General features: G+C 54.1%; 1 protein-coding gene across 1 annotated transcript; it reads left to right on the top strand.

The window, feature by feature from the left end:
* Positions 1-4,409: 4,409 nt before the first annotated feature.
* Positions 4,410-15,183, top strand: LOC128848281 (butyrophilin subfamily 1 member A1-like). Its single transcript, XM_054048184.1, has 9 exons — positions 4,410-4,564; positions 5,044-5,124; positions 5,310-5,486; positions 6,833-7,174; positions 7,610-7,891; positions 8,309-8,422; positions 9,370-9,390; positions 10,303-10,326; positions 11,910-15,183. The coding sequence occupies exons 3-9, from the start codon at positions 5,408-5,410 to the stop codon at positions 12,545-12,547; spliced, it is 1,500 nt and encodes a 499-aa protein (XP_053904159.1). The 5' UTR covers positions 4,410-4,564; positions 5,044-5,124; positions 5,310-5,407; the 3' UTR covers positions 12,548-15,183.
* The last annotated feature ends 3,579 nt before the right edge of the window (positions 15,184-18,762 follow it).

Below are 18,762 nucleotides of genomic sequence, written 5' to 3'. Positions count from 1 at the left end.
CGGACAGCAACAAAAATGATTAGGGGGCTGGAGCACATGACTTATGAGGAGAAGCTGAGGGAACTGGGATTACTTAGTCTGCGGAACAGAAGAATGAGGGGGATTTGATAGCTGCTTTCAACTACCTGAAAGGGGGTTCCAAAGAGGATGGATCTAGACTGTTCTCAGTGGTAGCAGATGACAGAACAAGGAGGTGAGGCACTGGAATGGGTTACCTAGGGAGGTGGTGGAATCTCCTTCCTTAGAGGTTTTTAAGGTCAGGCTTGACAACGCCCTGGCTGGGATGATTTAGTTGGGGATTGGTCCTGCTTTGAGCGGGGGGTTGGACTAGATGACCTCCTGAGGTCCCTTCCAGCCCTAATATTCTATGATTCTATGATATGTGCTTATTATTTATGGCTGTGTTTGTAGCATGGCAGCACCTGGGAGCCCCCGACGCTAGGTGCTGTCTGCAAAAAGACAGGGGAAAGATAATCAAAGAAAGCTTTAAGTGAGTCATTTGGGTTCTTGCATTCAGTGGCAAGAAAGGGGGGAAACCTGGGGAGAAATGCCACCAAAGTCTAATATATATTACAAACCCAAATGAAAACCGCCATTCAACACAACAGGAAAAGGGCCTCGTTCCAAAATTCCCCATGGAAAACATCAACGACGACACCTTTTTGGGTGGGGGAAGGGGTGGGTTGAAACATTCCCAGGCATGATTCAGTGTTTATTATCTGGGTTGTACTAGCCCAGCCATGGAGTGAGGCCCACCGAGGGACATCTACACTGGAATAAAAGACCCATGGCTGACCCGGAGCAGCTGACTCACACTTGTGGGGCTCAGGCTGTGGGGCTAAAAATTGCTGTGTAGACATTCAGGCTAGGGCTGGAACCTGGCCCCTGGGACCATGCAAGGCGGGAGGATCCCAGAGCCAGGACTCTGCTCCAAGCCTGAACGTCTACACTGCAACTTTTAACCTCCGAAGCCAAGTCGCGCGAGCCTGACTCAGCTGACCCAGGCCAGCCTCAGCCATGCAATGGGGCTTGTATTCCAATGTAGCTGTAGTCAATGGGGCTACAGCCGGTGTCAATAGGCTATAGCTCCATTGGAGACATGGGGCCAGATCTTCAGCTGGGGTCAATGGGCCGCAGCCCCATTGGAGTCATGGGGCCAAATCCCCAGCTGAAGTCATAAAATCATAGAATCATAGAACTGGAAGGAATCTCGAGAGGTCATCTAGTCCAGTACCCTGCACTCATGGCAGGACTAAGCATTATCTAGACCATTCCTGACAGCTGTTTGTCCAACCTGCTCTTAAAGATCCCCAATGATGGAGACACAATACTCCAGTTGAGGCCTAATCAGCACAGAGTAGAGCAGAAGAATTACTTCTCGGGTCTCGCTTACAATATTCCTGATAATGATGTTTGCTTTTTTTGCAACAGTGTTTCACTGAAGATACTGAACAGAACCGGACTCAGAACCGATCCCTGCGGAACCCCATTCATTATGCCTTTCCAGCATGACTGTGAACCACGGATAACTACTTTCTGGGAATGATTTTCCAACCAGTTATGCACCCTCCTTGTAGTAGCTCCATGTAGGTTGTATTTCCTTAGTTTGTATATGGGAAGGTCATGTGAGACAGTATCAAAAGCCTTACTAAAGTCAAGATATACCACATCTACCACTTCCCCCCTATCCACAAAGCTTGTTACCCTGTCAAAGAAAGATATCGGGTTGGTCTGACACAATTTGTTCTTAACAAATCCATGATGGCTGTTACTTATCACCTCATTATCTTCTAGGTGTTTGCAAATTGATTGCTTAATTATTTGCTCCATTATCTTTCCGGGTACAGAAATTAAGCTGACTGGTCTGTAATTCCCCAGGTTGTCCTTATTCCCTTTTTATAGATGGGCACTATATTTGCCCTTTTCCAGTCTTCTGGAATGTCTCCCAGCTTCCATGACTTTTCAAAGATAATTGCTAATGACTCAGATATCTCCTCAGTCAGCTCCTTGAGTAATCTAGGATGCATTTCATCAGGCCCTCATGATTTGAAGACATCTAACTTGTCTAAGTAATTTTTGACTTGTTCTTTCCATATTTTAGACTTTGATCAATGGACCCTAGCTCTATTGGAGTCAATGTGGCCAGATCCCCAGCTGGGGTCAATGAGGCCAGATCTGCAGCTGGGGACAATCAGCGTCACTCCACTGGAGTCAGCGTCCCTTTGATCAGAGCTCCCAAGCTTGCTCTGTAAGTGAGTGGGAGCTTGCTAGCTAGCAGCTGTCTCCTTCCCACACCCCTCCATCGTCCTGGCACAAAGTCCATAGCCCTCGGTGATTGCCACCAAAAGAGCAAGATACCACACCCGTTGCTGCAGCAAAGGCTAAAAATTCTCCGGGCAGGGTCCATTGGGATCCAATCCCGAGGGGGCAGCGCTGCCTGTGCCGCGCTCCAGGGGTGGCCCGCAGGGAATGGAGCTGAGAGCGAGGTGGTGGTTTGCAGGACAGCAGGAGGGGCAGGTGCGTCCAGCACTATAGCGCCTGCCTGGAGGATATTGACCAGGTGCCTGGTGGGGGGAGGAATTGCCCCAGGGCTAAGACCTGGTACAAGATCTAGTCACCATTTCCGCACCTCAGGGGTATGACAATTCACCGCCCTGATACCTCCAATCCGCCCATTTGCCTTGGGAGTGCTCATAATCCCTGGACCCACCAGAGGACCCCAAGATAATGAGTGGTTTCAGAGTAGCAGCCGTGTTAGTCTGTATCCGCAAAAAGAACAGGAGTACTTGTGGCACCTTAGAGACTAACAAATTTTTTTGGTATGATGTCCATCTGCTTGCATTTGGAAAGGAAGATGATGTCTGTCTGTATCTGTACGAATTTTTTCATGAGGTTGATGGATTTCCACTCCATACGGCTAAATGCAGTGCCTTGCATAATGACAGTTAGTCAAATTTGTTAGTCTCTAAGGTGCCACAAGTACTCCTGTTCTTTTTTTTAAGATAATGAGTGACGCCCAAGACCGGCTTCTCCCAGACAGGAGACGGGTCAGTGGAAATGGAAGGGGGAGACATTCAAAATGTGGCCTGAGGAAATGGGGTGGCTGGCTCTCACTTTTCCCTGTGTCACCCACGGTTAGCCTGTGGGACCCCCTGTCACCATGTGTCACTGTGAGATTAGCAGGGCTGGGGTCTGAGAGAGGAGAAGGGTGACCAGACAGCAAGTGTGAAAAATCAGGACGGGGGTGGGGGGTAATAGGAGCCTATATAAGAAAAAGCCCCAAAGGAGGCAGCGCTGTAACAAACAGCCAGGAGAGCCACAGACAGAGACACTGTCTAACACTGGAGAGCGAGGAAGGAATTAACCCATGTGGGTGGTTTATCCTGCTAGAGCCCCATCACCGGGCTGTTACATCTGCCACTGCACAGCTGGTACTGTTGGAAACTGGACACAGGGCTGGCTGGGCCCACTGATCAGTTCTGGGGTGGCAGGGGGCGAGATAATGGGTGGTTAGCCCCACCTATCAGTTCAGGGGTGGGAGGGGGCGAGATACCCCCTGGCTGGACCCACCGATCTGTTCTGGCAGAGCCAGCTTTAGGACCTGCTGGCCCGATTTGAATACCTGGCGGCGGTCCGGGTCTTCGGCAGCACTTAGGCGGCGGGGGGGTCCTTCACTCAGCTCCGGGTCTTCCACGGCACTGAAGGACCCCCCACCGCCAAAATGCCACTGAAGACCCGGAATGGACCGCCGCTGGGTGAGAAAATAAAAATTAAAAAGGTGCCTAAGGCGCAGGGCGCGGGCGTGGGGCCCTCTTAGGCACGGGGCCCAAGTCCGGGGAATTGGGTGAATCGTCCTAAAGCCGGCCCTGTGTTCTGGGGTGGCGGTCAGATACCGGTTGGCTGAGCCCACTGATCTGTTTTGGGGTGGGGGGGGGCGATACCAGACTGGCTGAGCCTGTGGGTCTCTGACCTGGGGTTGCCAACAGTCCCTTATTACAAGGGACGTCCCTTATTTCTTCATCTCTGTACAACAAGACGGGGAGTTGCCGAGTGCTGCAGAAAGCAGCAAGAAATGCCCCTGGTGAAGGTAAAAGTGCTGCATGATACATGGGGTTCACAGCGTGGGTCAGTGGCTCTCAGCATCCCCCGCCCCCACATTGTCCCAGCGCCCCAGTTGCTCGGTGTTCTTATTAATGATCATAATCCTAAGAAAACAGCCCCAGTGTTGGCATCGCTGCGGGGCGGGGGGACAGGGAGGGATGGGGGAGATCAGAGTCCGCTGGGTGCAGCCCTGCTGTGCAGCCCAGCCCCAGCCATGCGATGTCTGGCTGTTCCGGGGCGGACTCAGTGTCCAGGCCGGGAACGCCCCGGAAGGGGGGAGGGATATTTCCTTGTCCTGCGGGGGGTGGGACGTGTCGGGGGCCAGCTCACCCCGCGGGGGACTCTCCAAAATGCTCCGCCTGGTTCCCGTCCGGGTCTCGTGTTTACAAACCCCCAGGACATCCCGCCTGCTCCCGAGCCCCTGAAACCACCCCCTGGCCCTGAGCGCCAGGTGTCAGTAACCGTAAGTAGCACATTACACACTCCCTGGGCCAGCTGCCTCCAGAAAGGGGAGATTCTGAGACAACCCGTCCCGGACAGCTGGCACCCCGCTTCCCAGCCCCCCCTCCGCTTGTGGGACCGGGGGAGCCCTGCCCAGAAAGATGGGGGGCTCCGGGGGACAACGCCAGGAAACGATTTCTTGCAGCGGCGCTGGAACAATGTGCACGGGGGGTTGCTGAGAGCTCTGGAATTGTAAACCCTGGGAAACCACTTCCAGCAGGGGGTGCCGCACCCCCTGTGGTTTATTCACCAGCCCCTGGGGGGAAAGGGCGATTTCTCCATTTCCCCACGTTTTAATGAGTCAATTAACTAGTTTCTCTCCTGCTGAATTATTCTTACCGCCATGTTACCGTATGTCACTTCCTCCAGCTCAAAGAGGGAGACAATTACCGGCTGGGACGCGGGGCGACTTTCACTTTGCATTTCTTCTTTCTGTACTAGGGAGGGGAAAAGTCTGAAAAGGAGCCAAGAGTTGGGCTTTTATCTGCCATTTCAAAGCAAAACACAGCGTGGAAACGCCAGGTAAACGCGCGCGGGGGGGTTCCCCTGGCAGGTTTTGGTGCTGACGGTTTTGTTTCCTGTGCAAAGTAAATACAATTTCTTAAGAGAAAATGCTGATTTTGCAGGAGGCCCCGTTGTTTCGAGGGGAAAGCTTTTGGTTGAAGAACTGACCTGTTGAGGGGCTCCTGGGTGTTGTGCCTTTCCAGGTCCCATGCGGATGAGGAGCCCAGAGCTCGATGCCCCCTCTGTCCGGTGACCGGTGCTCTGTGACGGTGCCGGGAGACGTCTGCCAGAGGCCCGCAGGATGCAGAGCGCCCAACACCGCTTTCAGGCCATACCAGTTGCCCTCTGCCTCCTCCTGGGCATTGGGACAGCAGCCCCAGGTGAGACTGGCATGTGTGCCAAGGGGACACCGTCAGGATGTGATCCAGTCTGTTCCAAACCAATGCTCCCCCACATCCAGTGCAATTCCACAACTGCTGCGTCTTAGTTCCACATCCCAAGGATAGCACAGGGCCCAAACCACCTCGGATGGCCAGTGCCCAGCGAGCCATGGGCAGCTTGAACCCTCACAAGGTGCTGGGTGCTAGAGAAGATGCCCTCTTGTTTAGCAGGGGCCAGTGCCCTGAGATACACCTACCACCCTCTACTGGGGCTCGTCTATACCCCACAATTCGCCAGCATGAATGGGTTAAAAGCTCTCTAGTTAAACTGGCCCTACCACCAGTGTGGGCACCTCTCTGGTGGCTTCCCACTAGTTCTCCCAATTGGCCTCAGGCCTGGAAATTGATGAGTGTGAGCTAAGTTTAAATCAGTTTAAGTGTGCATACGTGCAAACACACCCGCAGGTTCAGTTAAATCTATTTCACATCACGGCTGTACCTAGGCCTCCTCATTCTGGGGTTGGTCTGTAATAACACACTCACACGCTGGTTTTACACTTCTTCAGCGCATAGGATGAGCCCACAAGGGGAGCAGAGTTGAGGTTTTTCAAGCCTCTGGAAATCTGACCGCTCCTGACTTTTGAATGCTTGATTAACTACCTGGTATTCTTTTGATGTAGTGTCATTGGAGGTAATTACTGTTACAGTAGCACCTAGAGATACCGTAGTGTCTGGCACTGAGCAGACACACGGTGGCTGAGATCAGAGCCCCGTCATGCCGGGTGCTGCACAGACACACAGTGGCCGTGCTTAGGGCCCCGTCGTTCTGGGTGCTGCGCAGACACACGGTGACTGAGATCAGGGCCCTGTTGCTGCACAGACACACAATGAAAGACAGTCCCTGCCCCAAAGAGCAAATACTCTAATAATAGCACCTAGTTCTTATCTAGCACTTTACAGCAGTAGATCTCAGGGTGTCTTGCAGAAGAGACCAGTATCATTATTCTCACAGTACACATGGGGAAACCGAGGCACAGACAGGGAAGTTCCTTGCCCACATTCACTTAGCAGGCCAGTGCAGAGCCAGGAATGAACCCAGGACTCCTGCCTCCCAGGCCAGCGCTCTAGTCACTTGGCCACAGTGTCTCTAAAGAAGCCTGGATCTTTATCCCTGTGTCCCAGCAAGGGCGTTGAGGCATGGAGTGACTGGCCTGCGGCTACACCAGGGATTGGTGGCAGAGCTGGGAACTGAGACCGCCAAGCTGGCCACCCCTCGGCAGGGACTCGCTGAACATCAGCCCCTCCCCCTCCCATGCTCTCTGACCAGACGCTGTTTTCTCCCCCAGAGTCATTCCATGTGCTGGGTCCCGCCAGCCCCGTCTCCGCCCCGCTGGGGGGCACTGTGCTGCTGCCCTGCCACCTCTCTCCCGCACTCAGTGCCCAGGCCATGCAGGTGAAATGGAGCCGTCCCCAGCTGGGCCAGGATGTCCACGTGTACCTGCCGGACGGGAGCGAGGTACAAGGAACGGGCTACCAGGGCAGGACAGAGCTCGTCATCCAGGGCCTGGCCAACGGGAATGTCTCCCTGAGGATCCGGGACATCCAGCTGTCAGACGAAGGGCAGCACTTGTGCGAGGTCCAGTCACCTACTCACTACAGCACGGCCCTGCTGGAGCTCAGCGTGACAGGTGAGCGGCTCCGACTGCGTGTGGCTCACTCCCACGGGAGCGCCGGGCGTCGCAGTGCAATGGGGGATCATGACACGCCCTTGGACCCGTGCGCTGTCCTGCTGCATTTCACCTGCAGATTCAGGAGCGGAGATTTCCACAGTTGTCCTGGGGATTTGGGTACCCAGCTCCCATTAAAATTCCCTGGGATGCCTCCCCAGAGTGCAGCCTTTAGAAGTGCCATTCCCAGAATCAAAGGCTTAAAATTGTGGGGGGCAGACCCCCAGCCGGTGTCTGTAGCTCCATTGGAGTCAATGGGGCCAGATCCCCAGCCGGGGTCAATGGGCTGTAGCTCCATTAGAGTCAGTGGGGCATATCCACGGCTTTGTAAAGTGCTTTAAGATCACTGCTATCACAGATGTGTTAACTTTTTGCTACTGATTGTCCATCCCCCAGGCTCTGGCTCAGACCCCGTCCTGCACATGGCTGGGCACAAGGACTTGGGGGTGTGGGTCTTGTGTCTCTCTGCGGGGTGGTACCCGGAGCCCCGCGTGATCTGGAGGAATGGCCGCAGGGAGACCCTGAGCCCCGAGTCTGAACAGAAACCGCGCAGTGACAACGGCCTATTCAACGTCTCCAGCTCCTTGGTGGTGACTGAGAGCTCGGACCCAGCACTGACCTGTACTGTCAGAGCCGGCTTCTCCGGCCCAGAGAGAGAGACAACTATTCGTATCACAGGTGGGCTGCCTGCACACCTCAGGTTCCTCCCTGATGCTTACCCACGTGGCTTGGCCTCATTGCAGACAGGGGGTGACTCTGGATTGACCCCAGGGGAGCTGAGATCAGAATCCAGCCCTGTCCTCATTGCAGGCAGGGGTGACTCCAGATTGACCCCGGGGGAGCTGAGATCAGAATCCAGCCCTGTCCCCATTGCAGTTGGGGAGTGACTCCAGACTGACTCAAGGCAAGCTGAGATCAGAATCTGGCCTTGCCCCCAGGGCACTTGGGGGGTGACTCCAGATTAGCCCATGGGAGCTGAGCTCAGAATCTGGCTCTCAGCCCTTAGTACCTCCATTGACTTCACCTTTCTCAGCAAAGTGCTTAGGAGTGCTCTCGCTGCTCCTCTGAGAAGCTGCAATATTTGTTCTCCCTCAGGGCTCTTCCCCAGGCTTGCCCCGGAAATGACAGCCTTTCTCATCTTTCTACCAGTATCTGTTTTCCTCGTGACTTTGGCTGTTTATCTTTTCCGAAAGCTCCGGGTACTCAAAGGTAACAATCTCATTCCAGGCAGTGCAGTAGGGAACGTGTTTCATTGAGAGGCCAATACTTCTTCCTAGGGGAACGTGTGGGTTACAGAGAGAAAATTCCATACAAACTACTTCTTTCCTGGAAGGCGAAAGTTAGTCACCCCTGTGCAAACAAAGTCAGGGCCCCATAGTAACAGGTGCTGCACAGACACACACAATGACTGAGATCAGGGCCCCGTCGCGCCAGGCACTGTACAGGCACATGGTGACAGCCTCCCTCCCCTAAAGAGCGAAATAAAATAGAGTCAACATAAACAAAGGGTGGGAGGGGAAACTGAGGCAGAGAGAGCGGCAGTGTCTTTCCCAAGCTCTCCGAGCAGTTCAGCAGCAAATCCAGGAACCAAAGTCAGCACTTCTAAAGGCCTGTTCAGTGCTCTAACCATTGGCCCATGCTGCCTCTGGCTTAATCAGGGGAAAAGCTGAGAGGAAGGAGAAGGATAAGCCCAAATGATTGTGCCTAAGCCCTGCCCGGCACCACGGATCCCAGGGAAACTGGCCATTGGGCGAGCCAGTCCCTGCACTCTGCCTGGCCAGCCACGTCTCTCTCTCAGGCTTGATCGGCCTGTATGGCCTCCGGCAATGAGGCTCTTTCTGGAGGGTTTTCGAGAGCACAGATCTGGCTAAGAATTCATTCCTAGAGGGTGAAAATGGACACCCACTGGGAGGGCTGGGCCAATGGATTCTCCCTGGCTGCCCCCTCTAGGACATACATACATTTCCCCAGAGCCATGCGCGCCCCTTGGTCTGTCCCAGGAGGTGGGAATGGGATGGGAGTGGCGTGCGTGCTCAGTGGGGAGGTGAGGGAGAAACAGCCATAGCGGGATGGTAGAGATGAGCCACACAGAGCGCAGTAAATCCCCCTTGAATGTCGCTCCTGCTCACAGCCTCACCTCTTCCTTTCTCTTCCAGAGGAGGTGTCCAAAGAGCGCGGTGAGTATTCCCGACACACGATCACTCGTGTCTCTGTAACATCGCCTCAGCGGCCATCGCATAATAATTTATCAGAGCAGAACTGAGAGATCCCACCCGATATCAGGGCCCCATAGTTCCGGGCACTGCACAGACACACAGTGACCGAGATCAGGGCCCCGTCGCGCCAGGCACTGTACAGACACATGGTGACCGAGATCAGGGCCCCGTCGCGCCAGGCGCGGCACAGACACGCAGTGACCAAGATCAGGGCCACATTGTGCCAGGCTCTGCACAGACACCTGCATAGCCAGGAAGGAGTCTGAGGGACCTGGAGGAAGGTGAAGGACCAGAGATGCTTCAGAGGCTGGAGTGGGGAAAGCAAAAGATGCTGTCTAGGGTTAGAGTCAGCTGAGGTGGAGAGAGATCTGCAGGGGATGGCACCCAGCGCGGGATGGGTCCAGACCCAGAGCTGCTGCCAGTTGCTGTGATCATGTTCACCCAAATGGAGCTACGGTTGATTGACACCAGCTGGGGGTCTGGCCTGCTTGCTCCCAGTTTTCTCCGGTTGCTGGAATCAGGCTCCCGCCCAATGTGTGTGCGAGCTGTGGTTCAGTATTGGGCTGCTGAGCAAATGGGAAGGAATTTTCCTCAGTAAAGTTTCAAAAGATTTTTTTAAAAACTTTTCATAGAAATTTTCCTAGTGTTTTTTAGTGAACAACAGAGAATATTTGCAAACCAAAACTGTTTCTTTACTTTAAAAAATTGTGGTTTTGTATTAAAAAACAATGGAGAATTTTGAACAAAATGAAAACTTTCATTGGGGAGGAAATGGCTGTGTTTTGTTTAACCCCCCCCCAAATTTAGATGGGATTTGTTTCATCTGTTCTCACTGCTTCCCCAGCTAATTGACCTCCTTTTTTATCATTGCAGAATGGAGACAATTTCTTGATAAAGGTAAAAAAAAAAAAAAAAAGTTTTCTACTTATCTCCAGTACTCGCATGGTTTGACTCCTGCTGTCTCTGAGCTCCCTCCTTGTCTTCCATGTATTGACTATCACAGGCCAGAGGTAGGGCTCAAAGGAACAGTGCCTAACTCCCTTTGGTGCCTAAGTAGCTTTGAGGAGCTGGGCCTAAAAGACTTGACCACAGTCATCACACTGAAAGCCTGGATCTGAGATTGCCAGCTGAGCTTAGACAATGGATCTTTCCCAGGCTAGGACCACGAGGACGGGTGTTATGAACTGGGGCATGGGCAGCCAGGCCTTGTGGTTGGAGCTGGAGTCAGTGGCTAGAAACGGTGCTGACGGTCAGAGCCAAGTCAGGGCCAAGGGTCAGCAATGGAACAGACTGGGCAGGACAGGGGGCAAGGCGGGGAGCAGGGCTGGCCCAGGAGAGATCGCAGCTGGGGGCACATGGGTTGAGCAGCTTGAGATCTGTTGTTGCTGGTGGGCTGACATCCGCGGGTGATCAGGCGGCCCTGCGGTGACTTGGCTGTGCTCACAGGCTGCCTGGAGACCGGGGGACAAGTGCCGCTTCCAGCCCTCCCTCCTGACCCCGGGAGCTCTGCTAGCCGCACACAGACACTGGGTAATACAAAGCACAGGACACCACTGCAATATCCTTCAGCTTTCCCCAGCAAGAGCATGGAGATGCAGTGACCTTTGTAGATGGCCCCGGTGAGATTCTTCCTGAGCACAGGGCTAGTGGAAAAGAGGGGTCTGTTACCATGGAAAAGTCCAAGAAGAAAGATTTTTCTCTTTTCATTTTTGTTCGTATTTTCTGTGGATAATTCTGACTCTCCATCGAAATGTCAAAACCTGAAACATTCCAGCCAAAAATCTCCCTAGTTTGTTTTTTGGATGAAAATAATTTGGCTTCTGACCAAAGTATTCTGCATTTTAGATTAAAATGATCTGGTTTGGAGGCAAACACTGGTTTTGGGACTAAAGCATTCTGGATTTGGGGTGAAGGTTGTCTGTTTTTTTGGCCAAAATATTTTGGTTTTGGAGCATCTGGTTTTTCAACAAAGCATCCACTCTGTCCCCAGAAAGCAGGCATAGAATTTTAGAACATAAGAACAGCCAGACTGGGTCAGACCAAAGGTCCATCTAGTCCAGTATCCTATCTTCAAACAGTGGCCAATGCCAGGTGCCCCAGAGGGAATGAACACAACAGGTAATCATCACGTGATCCAGCCCCTGTTGTCCAATTTTTCCAGCCAAAAACTGTTCCCATGGAAAATATCCCACCAGTCCTGGTGGATCCTGTGTCCCATTCAGAGGTCCTCCCAAAAGAGGTTGACTTCTTAGGTCAGAGAAGAGCCAAATCATGCTTAGCTCCATTTTACAGATGGGGAAAGCGAGGGGGAGGGAAGGGAAGTGACTGGCCCCAGGTCAGCCATCAGGCCTGAGCTGGAAATAGAATCCAGGTATCCTAGTGCTCTATTCACTAGGCCCCGTAGCGAGAGACTTGAGGAGCTGAGCAGAGAGGAGGTACTGCTGTGACTTGCCCTAGCGCCCGTATCCATCTCCCCGTAGTGTCCCTGTCAGCAGCAGATGTGACGCTGGACCAGAACACTGCCAACCCCTTCCTGGTGCTCTCAGTGGACAGCAGGAGTGTGACGTGCGGCATCCTCTGGCAAGACGTCCCCAAGAGTGACCAGAGATTTGACCCCCTCCCCTGCGTCCTGGCCTCCCAGTGCTTCGCAGCCAGGCAACACTACTGGGACGTGGAGGTGGGCCAGTGGGGAGACTGGGCCATCGGGGCAGCCCTGGGCACCATGGAGCGCATGGGGGTGTTCCAGCTGTCCCCGGATGTGGGGGTCTGGGCCCTGCAGTGCCAGGAGGGGGAGTGGAGTGCTCTCACCTGCCCCGAGACCCTGCTGGAGCTGGAGTCAGCACCCAGGATAGTCCGGGTGCACCTGGACTGCGAGCGGGGGAGCCTGGCCTTCTACAACACCGAGGGCATGTCACACATCTTCACCTTCACCGGCTGTTCCCGGAAACCTCTCTTCCCCTTCTTCTTGCTCTGGACCTCTGGGACTCAGCTGACCATACTATGTCCGGGGCAGAGAAAGGCCATGCAGATGGACAGGACAACATGTACAGTAACACCCAAACTGGGGAAAAGGCAGGGCAGTCTTATAGAACTTCTGATCATGCCAGGGCAGAGTTAAGGGTGTTTGGCTGGGAATTCCCTTGCGTTCAAAGGGGCAAAATTAAGAATGTTAAATTCCTTTGTCTTCCAAGGGGCAGAGTTAAGGGTTTTAACCAGGAATTTCCTTGCAAAGGGACAGTGTTACGGATGTTTGCCCAGGGATTTCCTTTCTTTCAAATAGCTGCTTGATTAGAATTGAATTGTTAATTTACAGGGTGATGCTGAACAGAGTTAGATCGTGTCTGCTTTTGGCAGTTGGGTGATCCTCTGACTTTTGTATTGTGCCTTAAAACATCTGCCCAAAATAGTTATTACTGAATGAACCTATTTTACTGAGGGCTTAGAACTTACCTATTTTTTAAAAGGCATGTTTTATTTCAATATTTGAACCAATTTTGGCTACAGCCAGGGAACCAGGCACAATCAGACTTTCCTGTGGAGATGCAACTACTACTCAGTATTACCAGCCGGCAAAACTCCAAAGCTTAAATGTTTACACAGGAAACTTTATTTGTAAACTTGTTTCATTTTCCCCTGGAACCAACCTAAGTCTACATAAGGGTATTTAACTGTGAAATTAACATTGAGATACACAGCTCATTCTTTCTTAGCATGGGAAGTTCCCATCTGAGATCAGGGCCCTGGTGTGATGGGCTGTGCCCAGACACATGGTGACCGAGAGCGGGGCAGAGCTGGGAACTGTCCCCATGTTTATTGAGTCCCGATACAATGCCTTAACCATGAGCCCAGTCATGCACAGCCAGGTGCTGGCTGGTGCCCATGCAGTTCCCCTGATTGGGCAGAGAACCTGAGACCTATGTGAGGAAACCTCCTGGGCAGCAGTGATAGCACGGGCTGGGGCTTTGCGGGGGTGGGGTGGGGGGCTGATCTTTGTGGGGGGGATTCCAGCCTGTGGCAGGATGTGAGACTGTGATACAAATGGAGCATGAAAAATCCTCGTTGTGGTGCTTTTATCTTCCCCACACACACACACACACACACAGTCTCCTTTGTTTATTCAACTTTGTCTGTCTTTGCTTCAGCATCTTTGGTTTGTTTATTTCAGTTCCTTTCTGATTCACTTTTGGGAATGAAATGAACAGCAGCGATTCCTGACCCCTGGGAATCACAGGGGACAGGGGGCCCTTAACCCCTATCTGGCCAGGAAAGACAGGGGCCAATTGGCGTGGTTTGATCCTTGACAAGTCCCATGTGGCCTTGGAAGAAAGCAGAGTCTGGGGCCAGTCAGGACCAGAGCAGACCAGCTCTGCAGGTTTTGGGAAGGAGGCAGTTCAGATGCTGGAAGCTACCGATCAAACTTTTATTCCAGCCTCCAGAGTGAAAGGGGACATGCGTCTGACTTCTCTCTTCTGGGAGCCAGACGCACCACTTGGGGTGGCCCTGTGACAGCAGCCAGGCCTGCTTGTGCATGTGCATTTACCATGATTGTGCACACAGCACAGTCTGTGCAAAATCCAAGCCCAACCAGACACCTGCTCCCTGTGTGCAACCCCCCTCCCCCCCACACATGACTGTTACCATGGCTGTGCGGAACACGGAACTATCCGTGCAAACCCAGTGTACTCATGGGCAGAGTTGGGTGGGAATGGGGGGGTTGCCCCCCCCCAACATTGTATATGTTGAAAGTGGGGTGTGTGCACAATTTAAAGGTTTGTCCACCACCCCTGAACAGCTTGAGTCTCCACCCCCCCCCCCCGGGCAGGCCCCCCGCCCCGTTACCCTCAGGCTCCCCTCCCAGAAAGCAGTGGCCTCTCCCAGCAGCACCCAGCTGCTGCTCCTGCCTCTCCCCGCGGGGTGTGGCTGGCGGTTCACCTGGCCTCCAAAGGGAGGGCTACTCTGAGTCAACAGGAAACCCACACATGGGAGTGAGGCAGCCCTGCCCCCACCCCATGGCCCTGGTTGTGACATTATTAATATGAACTGGGACCGTATAGATCATTGTTGCAACCAAGGTCCTGTAATGGCACTAAATCTTGTATAAAGGGGATCAAATAAGGTGTCTTAAGACAAGGTTATGGTTGCTGGTTATGATTATGCTATCTGGGGGCAGGTATCGTTTTTGTATTTAAAGTTACAAGTATTGGCGCTATACTGCCTGTATTTCAAACTGGTGCTATGCTTCTGGGTGACACCCCAGATAATATGGCATCAGCACTGCCTAGCCTGCTTGATGGCCCATTAAGGACCATCAGCTATACAACTGACCCATTGAGAGAAGGCAGATACAGCTGGTGACTCAGCAAGGCATGCAGGGACATGCCTATGGCCAGAACTCTAAGGTTTTTCTATGCCATGTGCTGGATAGTGTGTCTTTGGGACAAAGAAAGCAGAGATCACATGGCAAGAGACTATAAAAAGGCTGCTGCAGCTCCTCCATCTTTTCTTCAATCCTGCTTCTTACTTCTGGAGGGACTTTGCTACAAACTGAAGCTCTGAACAAAGGATTGAATGACCCATCCCAGCTGGGGAGGTTCCAGAGCCTTGATTTGAACCTGCAGTTTATTCCATCACTGCTACAAGTCTGAACCAAGAACTTTGCGTTTACTGTATTTAATTGATACCATTTAACCAATTCTAGCTCTCATCTATATCTTTTTCCTTTTATGAATAAACCTTTAGATTTTAGATTCTAAAGGATTGGCAACAGCGTGATTTGTGGGTAAGATCTGATTTGTATATTGACCTGGGTCTGGGGCTTGGTCCTTTGGGAGCGGGAGAACCTTTTTCTTTTACTGGGGTATTGGTTTTCATAACCATTCGTCCCCATAACAAGTGGCACTGGTGGTGATACTGGGAAACTGGAGTGTCTAAGGGAATTGCTTGTGTGACTTATGGTTAGCCAGTGGGGTGAGACCAAAGTCTTCTCTGTTTGGCTGGTTTGGTTTGCCTTGGTATGCAAAGGAACCTCAGCCTGGGGCTGTAACTGCCCTGCTTTAAGCAATTTGTCCTGAATTGACACTCTGTTGGGTCTCACCAAAGCCAGCATCAGTACACTGGTTAAATTCACCTCACCCTCCAGTTTCCTGTGCAAGATCTGAACAAACACCAGGACAGGCGCCCGGCCCCACGGCCCAGCAGTGACCCCCGCCGGCACAGCCCTACAGCCTCGGGCAAGCTTGCAATTTGCCCCTACCCCCACGCGCGGCCCTAGTGGCCTGGCTGGAGCTGCCCCCATACAGAAGTCAATCTAGGCCTATGTGTGCGCTCTGCGGCCTGGGCCGGGGTCCAGGAACAGGGGGGAGGGGATGGGGGGGTTGTGTGTGCAGAAAGCCAGATTGCTCAGCACAGCCCAGGCCCGCCTGCCCCTGTCCATGAGCCACAATGTGGCAGCAGCTGCTAAGGAATGAGGGATGGGCTGAGTTATTGTCTGGCCACGTGGGGAGGGCAGAGCAGAGGGAAGTGTGGGGAGGGGCCCGTCTCCCGTCTCTGCTCTCAGACCCCCCTCCCCATATGTCACGCTAGCAGTAAAGGGCTCTCAACTCAGGGCAACAGCCTGAGTGGGCTCAGAATCCAGGAGTCCTGCCTCCCATTCCCCCTCCCAGACCCAACTGCCCTCCCAGTGCCAGGCATAGAACCCAGGAGTCCTGCCCCCCATGCTATAATCACTAGACCCCACTGCCCTCCCAGCACCCTGGGAATAGAACCCAGGAGTCCTGCCCCCCCATGCTATAACCACTAGACCCCACTGCCCTCCCAGCACCCCAGGGATAGAACCCAGGAGTCCTGCCCCCCCCCATGCTATAACCACTAGACCCCACTGCCCTCCCAGAGCCAGGGGTAGAACCCAGGCGTCCTCACTCCCAGTCCCTGCCCCTGCTGTAACCACTGGACTCTACTTCAGCAGCCCCTGGTCCTGCATCCAGGCTTACATTTTTCCTGGACTCTGCTCCCAGCCCTGGAGGGAACGGCCAATCCAGTAGCCTCCTGCAGCAAATGGGCGCGGAAAGAGGAACCCGCCATGCAGCCTGGCATATGCGTGCAACCCCCCCTCCCCCCCACACACAAAGCCCTGCACCAAGGCAGAGACCCAGCGGTGCCAGCAGGGCACTGGGGTGGGGGGAATGGCTGGGGATTGTGTGACAGGGAGACCTGGAGCCAGGGGAAGGGCTGGTGAGAGATGGGAAGCATGTGTATAGGGAGAGGGGGTGATTGGCTGGGTCACTGGCCAGACCCCCCCCATAAATACAGCCCCCCAACAACTGAAGCAGACCCTCCCCTCCCAGAGTCCATCCCCTGCCCTGCCCCAGATGCCCTGCCTGTCCATTGTCCAGGCCCCTCTGCGCTCCGGGTCTCTTCTTGCCTCACTTCCCTGCGGTGAGCTCAGAGCTCTGTACAATGGAGGCCAGCAGAATTATGGGGAAACCAAGGCACGGGGCAGGGAAGTGACTGGCCAAAGGTCACCTAGCAGCCAAATGGGGAACAGACCCCCAGGGTCCCAGGACCATGCTCTAGTCCAACCTGCCACCCTCTTCTCTCTATGATCTGCCCAGCCCCACTGATTCTGGGGGCCCCGTCCCAGTGGGGGGGATCTGTGGCCATGTCTGCCTGTGGGGCAGGTGAGGGGGCCCAAACCCTGGAGACTGGGTATCCCCGATGTCCCTGGCACTGTGGGCAGATGAGCTGGGCTTCCCTGGCAGGGGCACTAGGACCTCCCTGGCATGGCTTTGTGCGTTCCCCCCCACCCCGCACCCACCCACCTGGCCTCTCCAAGGATCCCATCTCCCAGGCGGATGGGGGAGCTGCCATGGGGCCTGCAGCCCATCAGTGCAGCCTGTGCAGTGTGATGTGGCAGATGAGAGCATCTCTGGCCTGGGGCCCTCCGCGTCCCTGGGAATACAGCAGTGAGTGTATGTGTGCATGCGTGTGTGTGCATGCATGTGCATGTGTTAGTGCAGGGTGGTGTGCACATGTCCCCGCTTGCGCCGTGGGTAGAGCCAGCGTTCACAAGTGTGCAAGTGTCCGCGTGGCTGGTGCTGAATTTGTGGCTGTGCACATGTGTGCATGCACACAATTAAAATGTCAGTGCATTTGTGAATGGTTGCGTGTGTGTGTGTGTGTGCGAATGGTTGTGGGGGGTATGTGTGAGGGATTGTAGTTTCCTGAGCACATGCAGTGTGTGTGGTTTGTGCAGTAAGTGTGTGCAGAGGAAGATGTGGTGCAGTGTGTGAGTGCGCATTGTGTGCAGAGGGTGAGTACAGTACAATGTGTGTGTGTGTGTGCAGAGGGTGAGTGTGATGAGTGTGTGTGCAGAGGGTGAATTGATGAGTATGTGTGCATGCACTGTGTGCAGAGGGTGAGTACAGTATGATGTGTGTGTGTGCAGAGGGTGAGTGTGATTATGTGTGCACGCACAGTGTGCATAAGGTAAGTACAGTGCGATGAGTGAATGTGCAGAGGGTGAATGTGATGAGTATATGTGCATGCAGTGTGCAAAGGGTGAGTACAGTATGATGTGTGTGTGTGCAGAGGGTGAGGGTGATTATGTGTGCACGCAGTGTGCAGAGGGTGAGTACAATATGATGAGTGTGTGTGCAGAGGGGGAGTGTAATGAGTATGTGTGCACGATATTGTGCAAAGGGTGGTTATAATGCGATGAGTGTACTGCGGTGTGTGTGTACAGTGTGCACGCGCAGTTCAAGAGGTCTCTGAGGCTAGGCTGCGTGGACTGGGTGTCACCCCATGTGCCCAGCGTATCCAGGGTCACTCACCCACTGGAGAGTGAGGCACAGACTCTGGGGACTGGCTGGACCTAGTGGGTCAGGGAGGGACAGACCACAGCTAACCCTGCAAACCCATCACGCCCCACCCCCAGGCTTCCCCCAACACTCACCCAGGGGCAGGACTGGGGCTGGGGCTGCAGGGGGCTGTGGGTTGGGATTGAGGGGCACCAGCAGAGCTGGGGGGAGCCCAGGGCTGGGCTAGCAGGGGCTGTGGGTCAGGAGTGAGGGGCACCAGCAGGGCAGGGGGCTCCCAGGGCTGGGCTAGCAGGGGCTGTGGGTTGGGGGTGAGGGGCACTGGGAGGGCAGAGGGCTGGGATAGCAGGGGCTGCGGGTCAGGGTTGAGGGGCACCAGCAAAGCTGGGGGGGGTCAGGGCTGGGCTAGCAGGGGCTGTGGGTTGGGGGTGAGGGGCACTGGGAGGGCAGAGGGCTGGGATAGCAGGGGCTGCGGGTCAGGGTTGAGGGGCACCAGCAAAGCTTGGGGGGGGGTCAGGCT

Source organism: Malaclemys terrapin, chromosome 13 (assembly GCF_027887155.1).
Source record: "Malaclemys terrapin pileata isolate rMalTer1 chromosome 13, rMalTer1.hap1, whole genome shotgun sequence".
NCBI classification, from domain to species: Eukaryota; Metazoa; Chordata; order Testudines; family Emydidae; genus Malaclemys; species Malaclemys terrapin.
This window is presented reverse-complemented; position numbering and strand designations above follow the sequence as displayed.

Excerpts from the sequence above, each read along its gene's own strand:
- LOC128848281 (XM_054048184.1), top strand. The coding sequence starts at position 5,408 with ATGCAGAGCGCCCAACACCGCTTTCAGGCCATACCAGTTGCCCTCTGC. Across the intron at positions 7,175-7,609 it reads GCTGGAGCTCAGCGTGACAG|GCTCTGGCTCAGACCCCGTC; the intron begins GTGAGCGGCTCC and ends TCCATCCCCCAG. Across the intron at positions 7,892-8,308 it reads GACAACTATTCGTATCACAG|GGCTCTTCCCCAGGCTTGCC; the intron begins GTGGGCTGCCTG and ends GTTCTCCCTCAG.